Source organism: Syngnathus floridae, chromosome 2 (genome assembly GCF_059516105.1).
Source record: "Syngnathus floridae isolate MCC-2025c chromosome 2, RoL_Sflo_1.0, whole genome shotgun sequence".
NCBI classification, from domain to species: domain Eukaryota; kingdom Metazoa; phylum Chordata; class Actinopteri; order Syngnathiformes; family Syngnathidae; genus Syngnathus; species Syngnathus floridae.
This window is the reverse complement of record NC_142414.1, coordinates 26,034,285-26,059,700: the sequence shown is the minus strand read 5'-3', so window position 1 is coordinate 26,059,700 and position 25,416 is coordinate 26,034,285. Positions and strand designations below refer to the sequence as shown.

Genomic DNA, 25,416 nt, shown 5'->3' with positions numbered 1-25,416 from the left:
TTTCCTGTGCAACCCCCGCTGACTGCAACTAGAGCAGAAAAAGTATGCAATTACGCCAAGCGCTTTAATAATCAAATTGAACAGATGGTGTCTTTAATTAAGAGCATCGAAAATGACGTGGCATGTATCTTGACCCGACTTGCAGGGCTGGGGGTGCAGAAGTTTTTGCCCCGGGGCGGGATGTTAGCTCAAAAGGACTCGCAGATGAAGACCGAGCGCTTCAAACGGTCTGCGGCTTTCTTGCATCTCCAAAAAGGCTCGGATACAACACGTTACGCACGTTTTTTTTTTTTTTTTTTTTCTTCTTCCCGCCCTCTCGTGCTGAATCCACTGTTTACCCCGAGTGCTGCTTATGTAAACGGGCAGCGGGCAACATTGTTTTTGCAATGCGCTACTACTCAGGCTTTCATTCCACTCATAAATTATCCAGTACTGTCCAATGGCTGAATATCAGCCTTCTGAAGTCACTGCTATTAATACTAATAAGGCAGCCGAGTTCTTTAAGTAAACACTGTTTATGAACAGAAATCCTTCTCTTCTCCATTGGTTTCCCTCGCGAGCGTGCCGTGATTCAATTAGCAAGCCGCATTGAATTTCTCCATCCTCGTTTAAAGAGAAGCTCCTCACAATTTTGCTACTTATTCCAAATCCATATTAGGCTTGCCAGTTTTAATCACCATCACAAAGTTTCCCATTTGCCGTAGGATAGAGCTTTTACTTCATGATTGCTTTTCTGCGGTCACGGGAAAATGCCGAAGGAGTCTTCCCGAGAGGACACCAAAAGTGAGATCTGACCTCTGTGCCGGTGTTGGGATCGATGACATCGCTTTGCTCGACGGAAAGGTACGCAAGGACAACAGCGCAAGTGTGTGCATATTTTGTACTGGATGCTAAGCTAGCAAACAATATTAGCCTGGTGCCTTTACCTTACCGTTAAGATTTTTACAGTGAATGCTAAAAAAGCTAAAATCACTACCACTTCGGAACAAGCCATGGTCAGGTTCTCCACTCTCCGCCATCTTGGCCACGTCATGGTCCTTCATATGTACTGGATGCTAAGCTAGCAAACAATATTAGCCTGGTGCCTTTACCTTACCTTTAAGATTTTTACAGTGAATGCTAAAAAAGCTAAAATCACTACCACTTCTAAACAAGCCATGGTCAGGATCTCCACTCATGGTCCATCATTTGATGTGTCTTGGCGTGTTGAGACACCACAATTATTATTTATTCCGTTTTCTCAATGAAGTTAATTGAAAAAACGTCGCCAACATCATGCTCAAAAGCACCACCGCACCAGTGCCAAATATGGCTAAGCTAGCTCGCGCTAGCCCGCCATCATCCTTACCTTGACCTGTATTATGAAAACTAAGTGCAGTGTGAAAATGGATTCAGTTTTTGGCAGAGGAGAAATGATGTGTGCTATGACCTTTGTATTTGTGAAATTTAAGGGGAAATCTTTACCTTTCAGAAAGTTCATCAAGCGCTTTCGGCCCTGCTGCTCAGAATCACTTGCTTCATATTGACGTGATAAGGAACAGCACCCACTAAATCCTTAACGATGCCCGAAGATAAGCAGATGGTTTGAAGAAATTAGGTAATTTGCCAACGATGTTGATGATGTTGGTCAGGCTGACAGACAGGATTGGAGAAGTTGCAATGATTTCTAATTCATGACCAAAATGTCATTTTTGCAATATTCCATTAAAGTTCAGACACCCAAACTGCTACAGTATCTTCATAAATTGACGAAAATGATATATCTGAAAAACAGTTGGGTCAAAAAAGGACCAATCCAACTTTTTAGGTTTTTTTAATTCATCCCAAAATCTAGGTCAAATGAATAGATTGGGTCAAACATTTATAGCGTTCTCCAAAGATTTCTAAAACCGTATTTAATGAGATATTTTACAGAAAGTTTCAATGTAGTGATGATATATGACTCGAAACAACCTGGCAAAGAAAACGAATTAAAACATGTGCATTATAACAGCAGTAGAGAATAAATGCATTTATCTTTTAATTAAATCTTGGCCTCCAAACTCATCAATACTCCCTTAGCAAATAAACTTTTTATTCGTGTACCAAATCTCGGATTGTTCAAGTTCGTGTAAACATTTCATCCTCTTTTTGGGCTAACAATGACGTGGCCGTGTGTTCCGTACAATAAGAAATAAATGACAAAATCGCTTTTATAAAGAGCAAAAAAATCTGCTTTTGATGTTGCCAGCAGGGTAACAAAAAGGAAAAAGATCGCAATTTGATTCGTCTGACTGGAGCAACCACTTTTATGATTCGTGACGTTTTTGCCTGTAGAGAAAGTGCCGGAAAAGGCTCAGTAAGCAATAGTTCCTTTTCTCTCCTGGCTTTTAATTATCACAAGCACCCAGGGCAACGCTGAGGTTACCACTGAGATGAATCAAGATGAACGCATGGATCGTCTTTTACCCAAGCGTGTCTCTTTTCCCTTTCGTGTCTTTGATAACGTGTCAGCGTTTGTCACAGCGGCTCCCACGATGTTGGAGGACGCTTTTCATTCAGTCAATGTTGACATTCAAGCAGTGGAGTGGCGCCAGTGGTGGTGACAACCAATCACATTTTCAGCCACCTAATTACACGGCGATGGAGTGATTCAATTGTTCCGGTTGCTTCTAATCAGGCGTCAAATCACGCTGTTTGGTAAATTCATCCAACTGTCTTTTGGTTATTGTTTTTTAAGGGTAGACATGTCTTTGGGCTTCTACCAAAGCTTCTCTCGGCAAACAAAAAGAGAACGAGCCTTGAAATTATTTGTCTTTTTTTTTTTATTTAAGAGTTGGTTCTTTTGGTGTATTCACGTGTCTATTTTCGATTTTTATTTCTATACCAACAGTTCCCATTTGAGTTCCAAAACAGATGTATTTTTCTGCTGTGCTATATTTTTACATTTATTTTATTAATATTGATAATTGTGATCATTTTTGGTCACAGTGATTGTGGTGTGAAAAAAAATTTCATAGAAACATCCAATTAATTTTTCACCTTTAACAGATTCAGTGATTTATTGACTCAGTCAGGTCAGTAAAGTTGTTTCTCTTGGTATATTTTCGTGTATATTTTCAATTTTTATTTGTATACCAACAGTTCCCATATGAGTTCCAAAACTGATGCCAACTATTATTTTTCTATTGTGCTATATTTTTACATTTATTTTATAAATATTGTGACAATGCTGATAATTGTGATCATTTTTGGTCACAGTGTGGTGTAAAAAAAAAATTTCATAGCAACATCCAAGTAATTTTTCACCTTTAACAGAAAAAAAAAGACAACGATTTATTGACTCGGTCAGGCAACTAATGCTGAGCCAGGCCAAACGATAAAACTCATTTCTGAGGGAAAATCAAGACTTTTGACTTTTTCCACCTTAAGAAAATGAACATGACACCAAAGTGTCTCATCCAATTTCCAAATATTTGTGGCGTCATGGAGTTCACCAAGCTCAGTTCACCTGTTGCACCTCCCTGCAAATCCAATCCAAAGAGTGTTCCACCTACAAGAACATAAAAAAGATTAACGGGCTTTTAATGAGAGGCTCGTGTGACCCGCTCCTTATTACCGCACATCACACGAGAAACATCTGACAAGGGAGGTGGCAAGTCTCTCATCACGCATCACAATCGGAGAACCATGTGTGAGTTCCTTTGGATGGACGTTTAGCTCTTTGTGCACGCCGGTTGTCAAGTGCCGGCGCAGTCCAATCGCTCATGTGCCGTCGGCCCGCGTGAACTGACATGTAGCCAAAAGCAAAGAGACATGGAGACAGAGCGGAAAGCATCACTATGCAACGCGTGTGGCGCAGTTTGTCCTGACCCTGTCTGGGGGTCTCTCCTCCCGGTTGATTCTAATGAGCTCCCCCGGGAGCACGCTTGGCGTCCCAAAGAACCAGGAGGGGGCGGGCGAGGGAAGAGTTTTAAATCAATATACACCCACGACCATTTGCATAAGGTGTCGGAAAATAATGGTAATACCAGAAAATATGTGCAGGGAGAAAACATGTCATTAGCCCGATGGAGTCGATGCAAGTAAATCAATTTAGTACTGCAAATGTAGTCTAATAAGCAGATAGGAATGACACAAAGCCGACAGCACACGGCGTCCTTGGAGATGACAGCAAAACAAAAAGAGTGTGTTCGCAAAGTGAGTTTGATAGACGTATATTAGTTTGAAAAACTTGACATGCATAATATGGACAAAATGTTCCGCTTTTAAAAAAAGTCTTGGCCAACAAATGCAGATTTTTTTTTTTGCTGTTTTACGTAATCGCTGTCATTTGTCTCCTCAGGAAGTAAAATGTATAATATATTTGTTTTTATTCAGCCCAGTGTCCTGCACATTTTAAAAGGTTACGATATAGAGATAGATTTGAACCTGTTTTAAAAGCATTTACACTTGATGCACAGTTCTGTTGCAGCATAACAGTTAAATGCCGCTTCACCATGTTTACTTCCAGACCTTGGCTCCATCAATTAACCCGAGGCTACAAACCTCAGAGCCCGACTGGGTTAATATTAGAATTCCACCCTAGGATTGATTGATAGACGAGTAGCAGAATTTTGAAAACTCTGTGCCTTATATCCTCAAACTTTCATGCAACTATTTATGTTTGCAAGTGACACCTTTGTTGACATTACAATTTCCGTCATTGCGACCAAAGGTGAAGTAGCAAGCCAGCCGCTGCAGTATTTTGATCGCCGGACGATCTCATTAATGTGTCACATTTTATTATCATACGCTTGTCGTTTCCTCGTCGAAACGCTAATGGAAATATCAATCATAGGCTTCCCTTTCCACAGGCCCCTCCTAAAATGTTTGTGGCTAACAAACTGATTGCTAAATTGTAACATATTCTGAATATAAAGTGTTTCACAATTTGTTGCATCACATCTCTTAAAACAATATCATCATAGAAATGGTTTGAAAATAGAAGATCATATGGACTACTGGATTGGAATCTGCAAATAAAAAATTCTGCCCAATCAATGAACAGCTTTATAGAATTTATTTATTTATTTATTTATTTATTTATGTATTTATTTATTTATTAAAGATTTTTTTGTGTCGCATCTCCCTCTCCTTTTTTTTCCCCGACTCGATAAAGAGCCCAAGTCGAGCAAGCTTCATCGAATCGGACAGCTCGATTGCAGTGGCGGCGCCCCGGACCTCTTGCACTCACAATGCCTATAATTTCATTTTTGTGCATAAATATGTGTTTCTTGTCAGGTGTGTGACGGCAAGAAGAGGAGCAGGCACACCGACAGCTCTGACAAGCAATTACACGGCAGCGGGTCGAAGGGAGGGACGGACGGACTCGGGATGGAAGATTGAAAGACTCCAGAGGGTAAACGGGCCAAAGGGACGACCAACTGGTGAGACAACTGCAGACTTCACTTTCGCGATTGTGTTCAAGGAGCTTTATGCTCGCCTTTCACTTCTTCAAGGCAGAAGTGGAAATATTTGAGAATTGATAGCTACCAACACAACTATATGATTTTGGATCGTGATGGAGTAAAATTCACTCAGGAGCCAAAGTTAAGAGTTACCGTATTTTCCGGACTATAAGGCGCACCTAAAAACCTAAAATTTTCTCAAAAGCCGACAGTGCGCCTTATAGTCCGGTGCGCCTTATATGTGGAGCAAATTCCTAAATTTAAACTGCCCCGAAGCATTGTGTCATGAAATCAATCATAAGTGGTCCACTGAACACTATGAATCATGAATCAAAAAGACTATGGATCATTATTTTGTGATTATAAAGTAATTTTTTTGCGTCTGAAGTTGAAATAAAAAAGATAAAATGGAGAATGATTTGATTTGGATTAAAAATCTGACATGATGCATTAATGGTGCGCCTTATAGTCCGGTGCGCCTTATATAAGGACAAAGTTTTAAAATGGGCCATTCATTGAAGGTGCGCCTTATAGTCCGGAAAACACGGTAATTTACGTTAGGGTAAACAGTGAAATTAATATTAAACGGAAAAAAATAAGTGTGTCAGTATTTGACCGTGCAATGATACCATACTTTTGGAGAACTACCCATACAGACTAAAGATGGGGAAAAAAAAAAAAAAGATACATTGTCATGAATTTGAATTAATTTTTGGACAGATTAAGTGACTCGCCTGATAATATCTCAGCAACTGACCAAGGTTGAGAAGCACTATTCTAAAGTGTCCCATTTGATATGACATCCAGCGAGATGTTTTCATCTTATAGCGCTTGCTAATTCTGCCCATCTGCTTTTGAAGCAGATGGAGCATCATATTGTGAAGTCTTGGACACAGTTGTTGATTTTGTATCAATTATGAGTCGTTTGGCATTGATTTGGGCTTTGGCTAGCTTTCAGTGCGAGTAGAAGTGTCTGGCAGAAACACCACTATGAAGAACACCATGTAAATGCCTTTAGGCAGTGTTTTTCTCAAGCACACAAAAAAAAATGGAAAAAAAATAAACTCCTTAGTAGTATTACTCAATTGGGACTTTCTCAAATGATTATTTATAAATGGAAGCCTTATTCCCTCGTAAACAATCAAGATGTCTGCACGTGCTTCGCCCTCCATCTTTGATAGCCATGTGGGCGGCCGGCTTCCTCCCTCCGGATGTGCGCCGAGCGAGCGCCTCGCAGGTCCTTCACTCGACCCCTTCTGAGAAAGGTCAGGGTGCGAGCCTTCATCCTCCTCTGCGCTTAGCTGAAACTCAGCCAAGTTCAGGAAGGCGTTTGAACATCAGTTCAAAGACTGGTTCATGCTACGCTAACTCAAATTTGATTGTTTAGTTCAGTTGATTTGTGGAGAAGTGGCTGCAAAATTGGAAATAGGATGTGAATTTAGAAGTGCGATAAAAGGTATTTGTTTGCTCAGTTTTTGTTGCTGGATTGCACAGAGGCATAGCCTAGCATGTTGCTAATCGCTAACTTTATTTGGCTTTCTGAAGATTTTTCTGAAGTTTGAAATGGTGTAAACAAAAGCAATATGGAAAAAGGGAATTTTTGGAATGAGAAAGAATATTATCCTAGAATGAATTTCTCAAATAGTGTAGAAATTTGAAAAAAAAATCTTAAGTCTGGGTGTGTGGTTTGAAATAATAAAAAATTGAAAGACAGCCGCACAATACAGAAATCCCCCATCAGTCGGGATTTGGAAGAAAAAAAAAAATCCTGCAGTTTCTATCTACATCTAAAATGTGTGCGTATTATTGGACAGGTAGGATGAACATGTTTTCTAACTTTGACACACTGCAAAAAAGTGTTGTTAACCACTCGGGCAAATTTGAACGATAAAAAAAAAAAAAGCGTATAGTATATAAAAAGGCTTGAAAAGTCAAGTTGTTCTCTTCTCCCAGACACTCGGAATGCTTTTAAGTAGTCTAGTGCAAGTTCTGAATACAAAAAGGATGCTTCAAAAGTTCCCCAAAAAAAAAAATGACGATAAAGGGAAAGCAAAGGATCTCCTTTTGTTTGTTTCCCAACCGTGCATCAACAATCGTACATCTAAAGGTTCACATTACAATTAACCAGTGTAGCACGAAATTGGACTTTTGTCAAAGCAGCTCATTAAATGCATTTGCAAAGCTACGCTGCCTGTTTACAACGAGGAGTGCAACAGATGGCGTGTCACATCGACCTCCCCCGTGCCCACTCGGTGACCGGTGTCATGCAGGCGGGCGGGCGGGCGGCTTCTCCCGGCCCACAAAATGTGAGGCAGAACTGATGAGCGGGGATCTTGTTGCCAGCAAGGATCTCCAAACCACAAAGACTTGCTGCACCATTTCTCTTCCCACTAAGTTGGGTTCAAGCCGTAACCTGCCAAGAGTCGCATCCCCCGGTGATGAAAATCTCCAAAAACAAGTCACTGGCTCGAGAAATTGAACCTGGATTTGTGGCGGCGAAACAAATCCACTAAAAGGATACATGACATGGTCCTTGCTGCGAGGGTTTCCAAACACCATTTTGTACCCATTACACAGCGCAAATGAGCTTTGCTGCCTGTCTGGCACTTTATTCCGGAATGTCCTTGACAAATAGCTTTTAAAGTCCAGTCTGAGTTTCGGGAGGTCTTTCAAATAAATCTGCTAAAATGCTAATATTCTAACTACGACATACGCTAATAATTGTCCGTAATTTGGCAGCTCATTCTACTTTTCTGTGGTTAAGAGCGACATGAATCAATGTCACTCAATATTTGGGGTAAACATAAATTTTAGGGGTGTCAAAGTCATTTTTTTGGCGGGCCGCATTGTAGTCATAGCTTCTTTCGGAGCGCCATTATGACTGTCAACCTAAATAAATATATAAATAATATATTATATACAGTAAAAGCTACAAAACAAACGGACAAATAACTCGTTTTCTGATCAGACGAGTAAAAACTGGTCAAATATTTTTAAAAAAAAGATATTAAAAGTGAAGACCATTTGCAATTCTAGTAATGACACCCAATTTGTCTTCGCGGGCCACATAAAATGATGTGGCGGGCCGTATCTGGCCCCCGGGCCTTGACTTTGACACCTTCTTGTGATCCGATTCTGCACCAATCATGAATCGTTTCCACGTGATCTTGCTCTGTGCACTGTATAAATCAGCGTGCCGATCGCCCCTGAGGATTTTTGCAACGGATTTTGACAGAACTTTGACTCTGAAGCTGGATTGTTTGAGAGAGCGACTAGCTTCTGGTCAGTTCTCTACCTTCCTTGTCGCCCGTTGTAGTCCAAATAAAGCAGAAGAATCTGCAGCAGCAGTATGTCTGATCCTGATTTCATATTCCCCCTGAAGAACTCCTCGCTGCGTTCACTCAAACTCTGTCTCTCGAGACGCAACTGGCGCTCGCTCTCTCACAAACAGCGTGACTCCTGGATTTGCAAAACCTGAGCGGAATGCTAAGCTAGTTGATAATATCCAGGGCATTATTTGAACACATTTACCTTTTGAGTGATTTTTTTCCCCCTTTCCTCTATTAATGTGCGTAAGTAACACCTCCAGAATTTATTGCACACCTTACGAAATTTCCGACTCACTGAACAAACGCAGTGTTTGCACAGCAGCTCGAACAAATGAAACCGAAGCGACGTAATTGCCTTAAATGAAATGAGTCATATGTGTTGTTTTACAATATTTTCTTAAATGATTTAATTCCTTGTAAGGCTTGAGAGTGAATAATGATTTCCCCGCTCCTGCTTGAAAATGCATCGTCAATTGAAATCTGAGCGTTGCAGTGATTCATAAGCTCAGGTGCAACAGCGCCTCCCGCAGATATTTGCAAGTCACTGCACGTCCCTCCATCACTCAAGACACATATCATGCGTCAAATGAGATGTTTTGGGGGGGTTGGTGATGTGAGATTGTTTAAGTCGACATCTATTTGTGTGTTTGAATCTTGAATCTTGAATCTTGTAGGACCAAACGTCAAGATTCACTTTGCAAATATTTTCGGTTGTCTGGGTTGGAAAACTGCAAATGCGTCTTGGCTTCGTTTCCCTCCCTCCAAGTTGCTAAAGAAATCTGACACTTGTCACTCTCTGACAGCTCCAACAAACTCTTCAAACTCGTCCCTGGAGAATCCGCGGGGGTCCAGGCACTTGCTTGAAAACCCCCATGTGTCGTCGTGTCAACGGCTTGCACATGCACGCGTACGCGCGCACACAATTTCGCTGTCTGTCTCCGCTCATTGGAAGTTGCCGCCGCAGACATGCGCTGACGTTACAATTAGAGCGAATACGCCCTGGCGCTGCACGGTCATCCATCACATGTTGCAAAAAATAATAAACACAGAAGATGGCTTGCAAAGATGCTGCCAGAGCTCCACAGCATATTTTCAGCGTTGCGAGGCCAGCAGGTTGCTCATCTTCTGTCTCCTTCCATCGGGATAGAAGTGTATTAGCATTCTCGCTGTCACTTGATTTATTTATTTTTTCACCCCCACCTTGCCTGATTAAGAAAAGATGACGAGCTGGAGATGTTCGTAATATTAACATAAAGGTGCCGATAATTTACCGAGTATCAAGGAAGGTGGCCTCTTGGGGGGGGTCCCTGGTACTTAGCAGACAGGCAGCCCTGTGATCCTGATCTCATCAAGCGAGCACGTCCATCTCTATTAATCTCCAGCATTGTGTTGGAAATTGCTCTGACTTGTCGGGTGATTACCTCAAATGAGCAATTAGGCGGCTGGCTGTCACAATAACTTCCTGTCTTTAAATTTTCTTTTAAAGGGTCGCTGCCATCAGAGAGATCCAAATAAACGATCCATTCTGGAGGTGGAAATGTCAGCTCAAGTAACATGGGAATGGGATGATGGTCGAGATAATAGTGTTATTAGACAGCGAATGCTTTCAGACGACTGTACTTTATGTCGTAGAAATTTTCGTGAAGTGTTCGATAGGTGATGCCGTGTAAAATTCATCCATGTTTAAATCAGAACACGGAAGTCTAAATACAGTACAGTAATCCCTCGTTTATCGCGGATAATTGGTTCCAAAAACCACCCGCGATAAGTGAAATCCGCGGTCACCAACAAGAAGTACTGGGCAGGCTAACGAGTTAGCGGAAAGATGCTAATTTGCGATCGTGCTAACACGCGACTTCTAAAGGAATGTAAATGAACATTTGGAGGAATACTACATTGTCCTAAAGGTTAGACACGTTTCCTCAATTTATAAGTTTTATTTTGACTTTTAAATGTATTTTTTAATTTGGAAAAAAAATCCGCGATGTAGGGAAGCCGCGATAAACGAAACGCGAAGTAGCAAGGGATCACTGTACTCTTAATTTAATCTCATTGTTGCCACCTTGTTGTGACAGTTAATTATCTGGCAGCGGAACAAACTTAAAATGAACAGCTTGTGTTTTTTCATCAGGCATACGTTGAGGATCACTTGCGCTTGTTTCTTCTCATCATCGTGTACAATTTTACACAGTCGTCATCTTCAGGCACGATCACGTTGGCCGGTGAATGCGGGAACGGGAGCTTTTGTAATCTTTCCAATTGGTCTCAGACATGGTGGGTGTTCGAGGAAGTCATCAGAACATGGGAAATTTGTTCTGGATGTACCTGAAGCTTTCGAGTTTGTCAGCTTGACAGCATATCAGAGGGTCGTAATGAGGAGACGATGCCTCTGCCGTGTGAAAGAGGAAGAAGAAAAAAATCGAGCAAGATCTGGCTTCTTCACAGACATGTGACATCTTTGTACGTTCATTCATTCTTAAATTCAAAGGTGCCAAAGAGGAACTTGTCAGAAGCAAGCAGCGTGGATTTAGTTCCCACTCAGTGAATGTTTTTCTGCACACAGTATGTGCCTTGTGTTGGACTAGTGGGCAGTCCAAGATGGAATCTTGGCACAGGCTCCTCACGATATCAAAGCCAATGAGCAGTATGGGAAAATGGATGAATGAGCATCAATAGATTTTTTTTTCCATTGAATTGATTCTGGACACATAAAAGAATCATCTCATTTGGATTCTTTTAAATGTACCTTTTATTTTCTATTCTTTTTTTTAACTTCTTAAATCTGTTTGGTGACTCCTGCGTAAATCAAGGAGGAGGTGTGGATTTAGAGTAAGTGCTCATTTCCAAAATAACCGGCAGCGTTTCTGTAATGGATTACAACGGATTAAGAAGCACCCCCCGCGGCTTCCGCCTTCTCTGTTTTGCCGAATGCCTCCTTAGCTCCCCGAGGACAAGAAGGGGATAGAAGACCTTGAGGCTAACAAAGAACATCAAGTATGAGGCAGTTGTTGCTATGCAGCCTTTACCTGACCTCTTCAGATATTTAATAATCGCCATAAATTGTAATGTATGCATTTGGAATGATTTAAGATAAACCAGTTGGCTGTCAGAAAGCGTGTCGATGTTCTGGAATTATGAGAAGTGCAACCTCAGCAAGGAAACGACTGGCCCTGAGCTAGGAAGTGACTGCGCGACAAGCTAATTAAAAAAAGCACGTCTCATTTATATACATGGCTTCTGTACTTCCAGAAGGCCCTTTGGACCCTTGAGTCGAGAAAGTGACGCTTCCGCAGGTTTTGAAGTCGGCGTGTACCTGCGGGCCTCAATGGAGCTGCATAAGTAAGTATTAGTGTGACTTGTGTGTGTGTTTGTGTGTGTGTGTGTAACACAGCACGAGGCGAGCAACCAATCAGCAAGTAGCGAAGGCGTTTTCCCACAGCGCCCTGCCATCCATCAAACTTGAAACGAATGGCGACGGATGATTTTACGTCTTTAAATATGGCGGCGGGAAAAATGAGAGGATAATTAATTTTCCAAAAAGGCCACACGGGAAACTGGAAAATAATTGTCGAGCGCTACGGCAACATGCTAACCTCAGCTGTGTTTTGTATTATTTGAATGTTTTCATATAAAGCATTCAATTGTTGCAGCTCTTTTCTGGGTAGAAAATTGAGGTTTTATTTTCATGTTTCTTCATTGCTTTAATAATTAATACAGTTTATATTTTGAATATTTTTGGCCTTATATTGAAAAACGCTTATTCCGCCTTTTTTGTTGCTGCTGTTAGCAAAAATTGAGATGAGATTTTTGCCTTCCCAAGATGTAATTGGGGCATTTAATTTAAGTTTAATCAAATATAGAAAAGGTTAATGACATTCTCAATACTTTTTGGGGGGTTTTAATCAGAATTTTTATGCTAAATATCTCATCCACCTTTTTCCACAACTTGTGTCTTCAAAGTCGATATATTATATCACAAAATTGGACACAGATGATTGTGGCAATTATTAGCTCGAGCCATAAACTACTTTCCAAAAATCCACTTTTCATGTGTTAATATTTTATAAGTCAAGTCAAGCTTATTTATATATATATTAGTAAGTAGGAAAACCTTGAAATGGCATCGAGAGTATCGTCTGGCTACTATTGGGATATAATTTCATCCAACTTTCTCGTCCTTGTCAAGAGTTTCGGCATTTCCTGCAAACTGCAGACTTTTGAGAAAACACACTGATGTTCTTTTTTAAAAAGAGAGTAAACATTTTCAAAAAATTGAAAGCACTTTTCCTGGCTACAGTAAAGAAGTAAACTTCACTGCTGGAGACAACTTTCTTGTTGGCTGACATTCCACCCCGTCGTTTCATCAAATTAAATCCCGCCAATCATCCGTCACCCACCCAACTCCACGGCCAAGTTGCCAAAATTCAAGTGCAGTATTTCAAATAACGTCCGCTTACTGTACAAGGAAAGGTCAGTCTCTCGTCAGTTCCATCTATGATCCATTAGCTTTTATAGCTCTTGTAATACCGCCTGCCAAAAATAATTCTCCAGCAATTACACACAGAAGTTTGGATGGGACGGGAGAAGAAAAAAAAAAAGATGACGTTATTAAGAGCTGCATATAAATGTTAAGTCTGCGACAAGTTGGAAGCTTTAATGCCGACTGATGTGTAAAGTCACCGTTCACACAGCAGGTCAAATCTTTCTCGCCCTTAAATCAGGAACTGTGTTGCAGAAGCCACACTCAATATTTAGTGGGAAGCGCAAGAAAAAAAAAAAACACCTTAAGAGATTCCCGGCAGCATCCTGACGCCGACTGCGACTCGGTGTTGGGATGATCAGCGCGGAGCGGAGCCCGGGTAGCATTGGGCGATCGACGAGCAAGGTCGGGAAGGCGATTCTTGCCATCAGCGGGGCCCAGCGTGGGGTCGGATAATCACCGACCCGCTGCGGGCGCCCAACCTCCCACTCGGCAGAAGCGCCGAGCGCAATCAGGAGGAGAGCGGTCCAGCGGCGAGAAAGAAAAAAAAAAAGATGTGCAGCTGCGGAAGTGAGAATCTGCTTTTGTTAGCGTATGTCGCGACGTGCGATTTCTAATGATAGCGCAGATCTTTAAAAAAATAAATAAAATATGCGCTAAAGAATTAATAAATACAGCCAGCCGGTCGGCAATACAATGACATCTTTAGTGGGAACAAAGAGGGGCGCTTCCAACCTTGAGGCAACTTCAAATTAATTTTGCATTCATTGTCAAGATTGTCTCATCGCTGAAGGGAAATAATTGGATTCCTCACAAGATGATTTTCTTCGGCGTGGCTCGGGTAACTTGAATGCCAAATGTGTGAGTATTTCTCTCTCGGTGCATGTGTGTGTGTGCGTTCACCAATTGGCATGAGAAATGTGCTAAACTAAACTTGCATCTTTCCCTCGTTATGATTCCCTCCACGTTTGGGTAATTCGCAGCGGCTTCTCGCAGATCAATAGGCGCCTTTGAGCAAAGCTGAGGCCTTCTTTTGGCTCGGCCAACCCACGGACCATCACTGGTGCGGCTAAACCATGACGGATTTTTCCTATTCTGCTTCTCCCATTAGTGGAACGCGGCAGGGGTGAAAATACAATCCCAGGGGTCCCCTGATGGGAGTTTAATGTGTTTCGGCGGACCGGTGGCAGGGACGAAAGAGAGCGCCCGTCGCTTTGGAATTCACTGATGATGACTCATGCACATTCAATTTTGGAATGTTACTTTATGTGTCAGGGGGAGATCTGCGAGACTTGAACTGAAGCCAGATTTGATGCAATTGGTGCATATATATATATATTATTTGACTTTGTGAATCCAAATTTCCCCTGATGAAAATGCTTTGGGAACAAGAAATTGAGATGCAGCATATTTATATGTCAGTTTTCTTTTTTCTGCAGAAATGATACACTATTTTGAATCTTCATAATGAATCCCGTGTCACAAGTCCAACTAACTAACCAACCGAGAGCACTCAGATGATTTTCTTCAGCGACTTGCCAAAAACGCCGCCGACTCGGATGATTTGGTTGGCTGACTTCCCATTCCAGGTAAAAAGTGACATTTTACAACTTTACATTCAGATTCATGAATAATCACGCACGGCTCGCTGTCGTCATTGTTACTAAAAGTGAAAGTTCTGCCAGCCGTGTCTTCTTTGCCTATCTTTTACTGCGATGTTCTTCTTCTGTGATGTCGGGCTTAACTGTGGGGACGGGCGCCCCTGTTGTGAGGCTACATCTCCGACTCCGCGGGGGAAGGGCTCAAGGCGGTGCGGCCTGAATTAGAATCGTGCGCCGCCTTCCAATCATGTCATCAGACTCTCCAGATGGGAAGTTTGTTAGCGTGTGACTCGGCGTACCAATAGCGTGTTTGAGTGAGCGTGCAAGCCGCTTTTGAGCAATGGGGGATGTTTTGACTCCCTGCGTGGTCACGTGAACGTTATTATTCCCTTCTGTAAAAGATTGAAAAAATATTTTCTTCATGTTTATTCTCTCTCTCGGTTAACACGGTCAGCACGTCTGCCTCGCAGTACAAATTGAGTTTTCATGCTCATTGTGTGCGAGCATGAATTTTCTCTGGGTACTACAACGTGCGTGTTGAGTAAATTTAAGACTGTTAAGAAACAAATAACAACAAAAAATCGGATATGCAGCAAAAAATAGCGGTTAGCCGCTCTCGCATAATCCAGAGATCCATGTTCGAATTTCTGTTGGGTTATTGCACTTTTATGTATTTTCCTCAAGTACTCCAGCTTTGTTTAACATCTCAAAAATATATTTGGCCATGTAACACAATTTCACAATACAGTAATCCCTCGTTTATCGCGGATAATTGGTCCCAAAAACCACCCGCGATAAGTGAAATCCGCGAAGTGAGGTCACCAACAAGAAGTACTGGGCTGGCTAACGAGTTAGCTGAAAGATGCTAATTCGCGATCGTGCTAACATGCGACTTCTAAAGGAACTTAAACGAACATTTGGAGCAATATTACATTTTCCTGAAGTTTAGAGACATGTTTCCTCAATTTAGAAGTTTTATTTTGACTTTTAAATGTTTTTTTAATTTGGAAAAAAAATCCGCGATGTAGTGAAGCCGCGATAAACGAAACGCGAAGTAGCGAGGGATCACCGTATGTCTTAAACGTTGTCTATCTTTTCAAAATGGCGTCGTTCGCCCTTGACGTGATGTAGCGGATGCGTGACGTCATCATCGACAGAACGTGTGAAAATGAAGCTTGTTTTTCCAGCATGTGCCCTGCAAAAAGTTGGCAACTAGCCCAGGGTGTACCCCGCCTCTCATGAGCTGGGATCGACGCCAGCTCACCCGCAACACTAATGAGGACGTCGTATATAAAAAAAAAAAAAAAAAAAAAAGATGGATTCTCTCTTTTTCTCACCATCTTGCGTGTACTGTTTGAAAGTGTTTGTGGACCAGAACAGAATCCTAATTTCCCCCAACACACACACAAACACTGCCCCTACTGTGTTTTCGAAGACCTTCCTGCATTCTGTGAGGTCTCATCAAAATTCTGCCTACCTTTAATGAGGTACCTGTGTATAAAGTCCACTCAGGGATGTTGTGTGAACGTCTTAGCATTTGCTCTCCAATTAGGCAACCTAAACAGTCCCTGTGGCTCACAAAATAAGACTTGCGCTAACTATTGGGAGAATTTGGCCACGGTGCAGAAAAGTAGAAGCTTTTGGAAAGGAGGAATGTGCCAAAGTGGCTGCAATTTATTCTGTAGAATCCAAATTAATGTCCGCTCAGATTTGCGGGCGAGGAAAAAAAATAAAGCTAATGTCGCCCTCTAGCGGACAGAGTTGTTTTAGTTTGTAAACGCAGCCGAGTGATCCGGTGGTGGGTGACACGGAGGGAAGGAAGATGATCGGAATGTTTTGGCATCGAAGGAATGGATGCCAGCCAATCACAGGGCACATATAATTCCGATTTCTAATTTTGTGATTATCTAAAGACTACCTGTTACTGGAGTTTAAGCGGTGGAAGATGGCTGGATTGATGTACGGAGTGGGAACACTAAAAAAAAAAATTGGCCGCTAGGAGGAGGGTGGGGTGTTATACCCTCTTTTATCCACATGACCGAAAATACACACAGAGGGAGGCTGTGCTTTGGATGCCTCCCCTGGTGGCCATTTGCCCCACCCTTTGAAAACGCACAGGAAAAACATGCAAAGCCCACAAGGGACAGTTAAACACAATCATACTAAAAAGGAAAGTAATATCATTGTATGCATTATTCATAATATTATCTCGCCCCTGTGCTGTAGCCCCAAACCCCAAATTGAGCAGTATGGGGGCTGTATGTATTTTTAGCACGGCCACAGATGGGGCCATGGCAGCTTGTCAAGGTCCAGAATGTTCTTTATCTCAGCTGTCAGGCCTTTTCCCCGAGACTAAGATGGATATGGTCCACTTGGAAGGGGGGTGGGGGAGTTGATGAGCTTTTAATTCTGTCTTTTGCTACAGCTCAATAACTTGGCAATGCAGATGGGGGGGGGGCAAGGAAGACACAATACCCACAGCTGCTGAGTCACTTCCTCTATGGTAGCAAGCGGAGGTCAAATTAGGGGCAAAACGATTTGTCAGTGTCCCGGGAAGACAGTTTTTTTGGTCATGAGGTTCATCTGGACTATTAGATTCACGACCTAACTTCCACACTATACAATATTGTTGTCCAAACTATGGCCAAGAAGGAATTTATGGCTCGCAGCATCGTAAAAATATCATCTGACATGGCCCACGAAGCTATTTTATTAAGATGGACGGGTGGCAGCATGAAAAAAGATTAGATGTCCAGATGATCCCCCTCACCCCACCGCGCTGAACGACTATCACTCATGATAAAAAATTGGGTTGAGGATGCAGACACTATTGACAAGTCGTCAATTAGAAAAAAAAATAAAGTCACGCGTGTGGCACAAACTGAGACAATAGGCTATCATTTCTTCACTATATTGGTCGTAGTGAGTTTCAAAAACTAAAGTTGAAGAATTTCAAAGCGACGTGCTCGCGTCCTTTTTTTTTATTTTGTCAGTGGCCCTCTGAGAAATAAGTTTGGATGCCCCTGCAATTGAGCAAATGAAGGATGCAGCGAGTCAGACTCCGGCTTTGAGGTGTTTTTTTTTTTTTTTTTTTTAATTGCAAAGGGAGTCAGTGAATCTGCTGGAGGCTACAGCTTGACAGTTGAGTTGGGTCAGTCTTGTATTTTGAAAGTGTGTGCCGCCCATGCTAATATCGAGGATGTGGGATCCAAGCGAGATTGAGAACGATGTTATTTTGTGGCCTTGAACATTTCATTAGTCGTCATAGAAACACCGCAAGATGTAGCCTGAGAGTCCGCATGTAAGAACCGATGATCAATATCGCCGCCAATTGATTTTTTTTAACCTGATGATAGTTTTCCCACTGGCCTAGTAAGTCTCTCAGCATCATAGTGAAAAGCTTTAATCAAGCCTGAAGGTCCTTTGCTGAATATTGTCACAGTCTTGGCCTCATTTCCATGGCCTGTCTCTCAAGGCAAGGTAAAACCGTCCCAGGGTACACGAAGGGAGCGTCACATGACCACCGCCTTCGTCCACTCGATTGATATGGAAATGACAGGTGGGATGGGAAAAAACTGAGGTAAACAGAAAAGCAAAAGACTGACCATGATGACTCGAGCAAATCTGGTCCTGGTCAAACTGCTGGCTTTGTTTGCATTTTTGAAATACAAGGTTGCATGGTCATCAGGAGAATTTTATGCACACGGCTCCAAAATTAATTTGTGTACCCTTCGACTCAACCACTGATTTAAAAGTTTTTACACTAAATAGCATCCCCCAAAAAATACTAAGCTCAACGGACCACCATTAAAGTAGTGCCTTATACATTTTGAAGTTATTTAATTTGTTCTTTGTTGGTTATTGTTCTTGCTGTTGTAGTTTATTTCAAAACAAAACGAATACACTAGATAACACTTTTATAGTCAATTCAAAGTGTGCTGGTTTATTTTTACCTGTATTCAGTATCACATTTAAGTGCTAAACTGCAGTGTATTTTTTAATGAAATGGGGAAAAAAGTCAAATCATTTATCATCTTCATTCTTATTCCTGAAGGTGGAAATAATAGACACATCAATTAATCAATATCACTGTCAAAAAAGGGGCCACAAAATCCCATTTTGCTTAGAGTGGACGTCTTCTCGTCGATACCGTCACGTGTAGTGCTCCTTCCCTACCACATAGGGGCAGCAGAGTTTCATTGTGCTCCAATCCACTCTGGGTCCCGTCAACGAGTAAGAGTGGACATAAACATAAACATTCGCTGTGGTATCAAATAATTTTTCTGTGCAAGTACAGTATATCGATTACGTTTAAAATATTGAATCGCTTTAATTTCTTCTTAAAACTAAGTTACTGTGCATGTTTTACGTTTCTTAGCGTGGCGCTTTTGCAGCATTAGCGTGTAGGTGGGTGTGTTTTCCCATCGCTATATTTAGCCTCGGTCCCAATTTTTGTTTCTACAGAATCATACGCTATTATATCTTTATTTTTTAAAGCATATCAAAAGAGAAATGGACACGAGAGCCTTGAAGAATCCCTATCCTGACTATACCCCGGAGCACACGCAGTCGCTTTTTGACTCCCATGGCAAGGTAAGCCACTCACTGTGGAAATATTTCCATTTGTGTCTTGTTTTTAATGAAGATACTCAGACGTGTCGTGCATTTTGTAGTTGACGTCTGCGTTTGCTAAGCGCTTAAGCAGCAAGATCGACGAGCTTTTGGCTGTCATGGAGAACGGCCTCAAGGCTGCCGACCCAAAAGATTGCACCACTTACACAGGATGGGCAGGTACAGTGACGTCACAAAGTGGGAATTGATCAGGCCTTAAACAGATTGCAATAATAGTCCTCATATATCCATATATAAAATAATATTACTAATTAATTTGTGCCTCCCTCCCATTTTTTAAACACAAAAATCTAAAGTAATCCAGTCCAACCAATGGTTGAGAACAATAAGTAGATGTCTTAAATAGTTGTACGGAGAAGATGCAAGACTCAGCAGCCAAGCGGGTACTTCACATCAAAATGCACATTCATTAAGGCTGGTTGTCTATTTGGTGGTTATTTCTTTCTTCAGGCATTGCACTGCTCTACCTGCACATCCACCGTATCTTCAAGCAACCAGCGTTCCTCCAGAAGGCGCTGGAACACATCAGCCGCAGTCTGAAGTGCCTGACTCGCCGCCATGATGTCACTTTCCTTTGTGGTGACGCGGGGCCGCTAGCTGTGGCGGCTGTCGTCTACCACCAGCTGCAAATGCCAGGAGAGGCCGACGAATGCATCAGAAGGTCAGCCTTGCTGAAAACCAACTGAAAAGCTCATATAGTAGTGACAAATTCAGAAAAATCAATCATGCTGATTGAATTATGTGTGATATTGATTTTGGAATCGAAACACAAAGCATCATGTTTGTGTCTCGCAGGCTGCTGCAGTATCACGAGAGAGTTATCAAAGGTTCCAACGGGTTGCCTGACGAGCTTCTCTACGGTCGGGTGGGTTACCTCTATTCTCTCGTCTTTGTCAACCAGCAGCTCGGTACGGACAGAATTCCCTTGCAGCACATCCGGCAGGTGACAAATGATCATCATTGATTGGCTCTTTTTCTTCCAGTCGTCACTGATTAGCAATTTCATGTTCTCCGTTAGATCAGTGAGGCCATCCTGGCATCAGGCGAGCGCCTCAGTAAGAAGATTCGTGTCCAGGATCAAAGCCCCCTGATGTACGAGTGGTACAATGAACAATATGTCGGCGCCGCCCACGGATTGGCCGGCATCTATTACTTCCTCATGCAGGTAACAGAAGCCTCAACATCGCCAGAGAGACCCCCGTTTGACATTTACCTTCTCTCACCCGGGGCAGGCTGGGTTTGTTGCGGCTGAGGAGAACGTTGGCAGGATGGTCAAACCCAGCGTGGACTATGTCCGCCATCTCAAGTTCCCCTCTGGGAACTACCCTCCCTGTATCGGAGATGATCGTGACCTGCTGGTGCACTGGTGTCACGGATCCCCGGGCGTCATCTACATGCTCCTGCAGGCGCATAAGGTGAGTTGGAGATTTTTCTGGATGTTTGAGATGAGGTGAACGATTACACAGTTGGTATAAAGAGCAATATAACAGCAAATATGAAAAATAGCATCCGTGTTCTATCGCCATCTAGTGGCCGTTAGCTTAATGAGTCAACGTTCCAGGTGTTTGGTGAGTCTCCGTACCTGGAGGATGCCCTGCAGTGCGGCGAGGTTGTGTGGCGCTGGGGATTGCTGAAGAAAGGCTACGGCTTGTGTCACGGCGCGGCAGGAAACGCGTACACCTTCCTGGCTCTGTACCGTCACACGCAGGACCCCAAGCACCTTTACCGAGCCTGCATGGTTTGTGCACGAAAATGATGGAGCTGCGTACTCTGCTGGGTATTCTACACTGAGATGTTCCTTATTCAGTTTGCAGATTGGTGTATGAACTATGGCTCACATGGCTGCAGGACACCAGATACCCCCTTCTCGCTTTTTGAAGGTATTTCACTCCGCCACAAAAGGTCGTAGAACCAGTTGAACTCAAGGCAAGACTATAAATTCGAGTCGCTGCCTTCGCTTTACCAGCTTGTGTCACTTCCTGCAGGCATGGCAGGCACCATCTACTTTTTGGCCGACCTCCTGCAGCCAACGCAAGCACGGTTCCCAGCCTTCGAGGTTTGATTGATTTGCCCCCCGACCTCAAGCCAACAGGTAGATCTCCAACAAGACCGGATGTGTCTTTGCAGCTTACTTTCCTTCCATTGAAAAATTCACCTCATCATAGTCCAAACAAAAATGAAATATTGTTATTTTGGGGGCTAACAGTTTGGGTGGGCTAACCATTTAGTATTCATGCTGTCATAAATGGATCCTTTGCATTGTCTGAGTAATAAATAAGTGATTTCTCACAGCAACCTTTGTTGTTCTTGTGCAGCGGCACAAACCACCACAAGGGGGCAGCAACGGTCCCCATTGCAAGAACTCATTTGCACTATTCAGGTTATGCTAATTCGATAGTTAAATTTAGTTGACAAATGGGATGGTGAAATTTTAGATAATAACGACCGCGTCAACTCTTAGGTCAGAGAGTGAAAGCACTTTCATCCAAGATACTTCTCAGGGATTGGATCAAGTCTTATATGTGGCTTGTCCAGTGCAACATATACAGTGTGGCTCCACAGCACTCCTTTCCAAATAAGGCTCACACTTTAGACACCCCAAACGCCACAGCGCGACACAATGCCACCGCTCTTTTTTTAATCCTTGGGCCTTCTCCGTGACACACGGGGTTGGAGGGGTTCGTGGGCGAGAGTTCCAAGAGGAGAGTTTGCCCCTCCATCCAAGAAACCAAACACCTCAGGCAGGAAGGGTTAAAAATAGCGCTCATCTGTGCAGGGGCGTGGCCTAACTGGGTTCACCCTTTCATACAAACACGCTGATCTTTAGGTCGCTCATTTATGTTGCACGTCCCATGGCGACGCATCACAGGGTGACTACGTGTTGTTTGTTTTCCCACTCAACCACGCCTTTAATCAGATTTTAAAGAATGGGGAAAAAGATTGGCGACATCACCCACAGCGGCGAATGGGTTGCTTGTCAGCACCATGGAGAGCGCTGACGGCGGCGACCGAAACCGCCGCCAGCCGCTCGACTCAATTATTACCGCTGAACACGTTGGTCGTATCATTCCAACGAAATAATGTAAGCTTAAACCGGAATCATCAGTGTGGTTGTAATTCACTGTAAGAAGAGGAGCCGTTTATCTCCTGGAGGTTAATAAAAGGTGTAAAAGATCTCGCCGGGCCTTGTGAAGAGGCTCACTCGGCTGCACAGGTTTCATAAATTTTCCCCCTCCCGTTCGCCTCTTTGAAAGGAGATAAATGCAAGTCAAGATTTTTGTAGTTTCCAAAGCGCTTTCCAATATTAAGGCTCAATGTCTTGAGCCTAAAAATAGCCCCGCCCCCTTCTGCTACGGCGGCCTGGCGGCGGCGCTCACCTCTCTGTTTGCCCTAAGAAAGTTAAAGATGTCCCAGCGTGTCATCCGAGGCGCCTCATTAGCATGTGTGACATCACGCCCCCGGAATACATAAGAGAGCCCTCCAACCAAGGCTCAGGACCACTCTGTCTCGGGACTTTGGCCTCTTTTTTGCTTTCCTTCTCCTGCATCTCCAGCTCTCCAACATGGTGTGTAACTCACTTGTGTGGTGAATCTTTTCCATGCAGTTAGTGTTGGATGCATTTTTGCAAAAAGAAATTGAAAATTGCGGATATGTAAAATTGTTGTCAGTGATTCATGTAGTTTTTTTTATTAAGTGAACATCAAGTGCTATTTGTGTTCTTATTTTTTCTGTTTCTTTTGTGTGTGAATTTCTATCGCAGACTGAGTTCACAGCGGATCAAATTGAGGGTAAGTGAAAAAGATTGTCCATTAATTAAATGACGTCCTTTGTTGTTCATGACTCGGCGGATGTCACGCTCCCCATTAACTGTCATCTGCTCCAGTTGCCATGGGAATGTTAGTTATGTCTATTTCGGGGGCCGACCCGGCCGCTCCCCTGCGAGCCACTGTTAACACCCCGGGGTCAAGGTTTCGTATCCTGACTTGATGAGCAAGGTCACCTTACAGTCAGGAATCCAAATTGTGATCCTCGCCGCCGGTTTTATTTCATAATGTGATGAGCGGAGATTAGATGGCTGCTTTTTTTGTGGCCTTAGATTTCGCTACTGGCACCTTGACATCTACCGTCAGCATGTCTCTATATGGCGACAGTTGAGGAGGGGGGGGTATCGGTTTGCACCCCCCCTCCCCCCTCGGGTAGCTATGGCTTAGTGCCGTCGTGTGTGCTACAGCTGTCGCGACCCCCTGCTAGTTGCAAAATAACATGAAAGCGTCACCCATCTCCACGGTCAAAAATAGATCACCTCCGTTTCTTCTTAGCCAGCGAGCATAGTGCCACATAGCTGCAAACTTTTTTTTTTAATTGGTGTAAAAACATCCTCATGTTCTCTCCTGCTCAGACTTCAAGGAGGCCTTCGGTCTCTTCGACAGAATTGGTGACAACCAGGTGGCCTACAGCCAGGTGCCCGACATCATGCGCGCTCTGGGCCAGAACCCAACCAACAAGGACGTCGCCAAGATCTTGGGCAACCCCAGCGCAGAAGGTAAAAGCTCGGTGGCGGACGAACGGCCGTGCGTCGTGCTTACCGTTTGTGACGTCACTCTCAGAAATGGCCAACAAGAGGCTCAACTTCGACGCCTTCCTGCCCATGCTGAAACAGGCGGACGCTCTGCCCAAGGGCACCTACGACGACTACGTTGAGGGTCTGCGCGTCTTCGACAAGGAGGGCAACGGCACCGTCATGGGTGCTGAGCTGCGTATCGTCCTGTCCACCCTGGGTGAGTCCCGCCTCGAGCCAACACAAAGACACAATGTGACGAGCGCCGCTGTCGGTCAACAGGAGAGAAGATGAACGAGACCGAGATCGATGCCCTCATGGCCGGCCAGGAGGATGAGAACGGCACTGTGCACTATGAGGGTAGGTTTCTCGCGACGTGGACATCATGGTCGTCTTCCTCGGGCTCATGCCGGTCTCCTTGTTTGATTGACAGCTTTCGTCAAGCACATCATGTCTGTGTAAAGAGCGCGCAGCAGGAGCGTGTTCAGGACATCGCACAAGACCAACAAGAAAAGACAAGGACTTTGTTCAAGGGATGTCAAAGAGAAGCCCACTTGTTTTATTTTGTTTTTCTTTACCGTTTCGATCCTCCTCTCTCGGGACATCCCCTTTCCGTTGTAGACCACATCATTCGCATCCCACCGGGGGCGCGTCTCCACTCGCCGCATGAGGTGAGGAAACGGGGGAGAAGGGGTGACCGCTCATCAAGTGAGGGTCCATCCCTCCCTTCCCACCGCCACCTCATTCAGTCCAACCATCACTGGCCCAGTAGTGCTAAAGGTCCTGGGGAAAAGCAGTGGAGCGAGCGCCAAAGTCTCCCACCTCCCTGAAGGCCGTTATTTATTTTTATTCTGTTCACTGCAGAATAAATTTTTCCAAAGTACATCCCAGCTCAGGCTGTTTTTCTTCTTTCATTCACTCTTCCAGAGCTACAAATAAACTGGTTATCTTAATGCAGTCAATTCATATTTAACAGATTTTCAAAGCCTTTTGGATACATAAAAATTCTCATAATATTTTAAGATTATCACAATTGACAATTAGAATTTTTGGTACATTTTTGGTTTAACAACAATTGTGGTAGTTGACACCCTTGATTTGCTTTTGCGGGCCATGTGAAGCGATGTGGTGGAACGGATCCGGCCCCCGGGCCTCGAGTTTGACAACTCGAGGGCACTGCTGGTGCTCTGGCTCACTCTGGTGGGTTATATATGAGAATCACAGAATTATCCACCCATCTGTCCATTTACAACACAAATACTATAAAATATGATCATGAAAATATCTTTTAAATTCACAGAAACATCCAATTAGGTTTTATATTGAACGGGAAAGTCTGTAGCGTCTCGACTCTTAAGTACACTTTAAAAAAACGTATTTATGAGTA

At 43.3% G+C, this 25,416-nt stretch overlaps 2 protein-coding genes across 2 annotated transcripts; both read left to right on the top strand.

The window, feature by feature from the left end:
• The first annotated feature begins 1,491 nt into the window (after positions 1–1,491).
• Positions 1,492–21,766, top strand: lancl1 (LanC antibiotic synthetase component C-like 1 (bacterial)). The gene is made up of 13 exons (XM_088369885.1): positions 1,492–1,597; positions 5,263–5,408; positions 12,008–12,097; positions 14,678–14,827; positions 19,337–19,432; positions 19,513–19,630; positions 19,922–20,132; positions 20,267–20,414; positions 20,490–20,636; positions 20,704–20,886; positions 21,033–21,209; positions 21,279–21,351; positions 21,457–21,766. The coding sequence occupies exons 4-13, from the start codon at positions 14,756–14,758 to the stop codon at positions 21,531–21,533; spliced, it is 1,302 nt and encodes a 433-aa protein (XP_088226011.1). The 5' UTR covers positions 1,492–1,597; positions 5,263–5,408; positions 12,008–12,097; positions 14,678–14,755; the 3' UTR covers positions 21,534–21,766.
• Positions 21,767–22,922: 1,156 nt separating this feature from the next.
• mylz3 (myosin, light polypeptide 3, skeletal muscle) lies at positions 22,923–24,919 on the top strand. Its single transcript, XM_088369886.1, has 6 exons — positions 22,923–23,036; positions 23,232–23,259; positions 23,871–24,014; positions 24,079–24,249; positions 24,312–24,389; positions 24,463–24,919. Exons 1-6 carry the CDS (start codon positions 23,034–23,036, stop codon positions 24,489–24,491), a joined length of 453 nt encoding a protein of 150 aa, XP_088226012.1. The 5' UTR covers positions 22,923–23,033; the 3' UTR covers positions 24,492–24,919.
• The last annotated feature ends 497 nt before the right edge of the window (positions 24,920–25,416 follow it).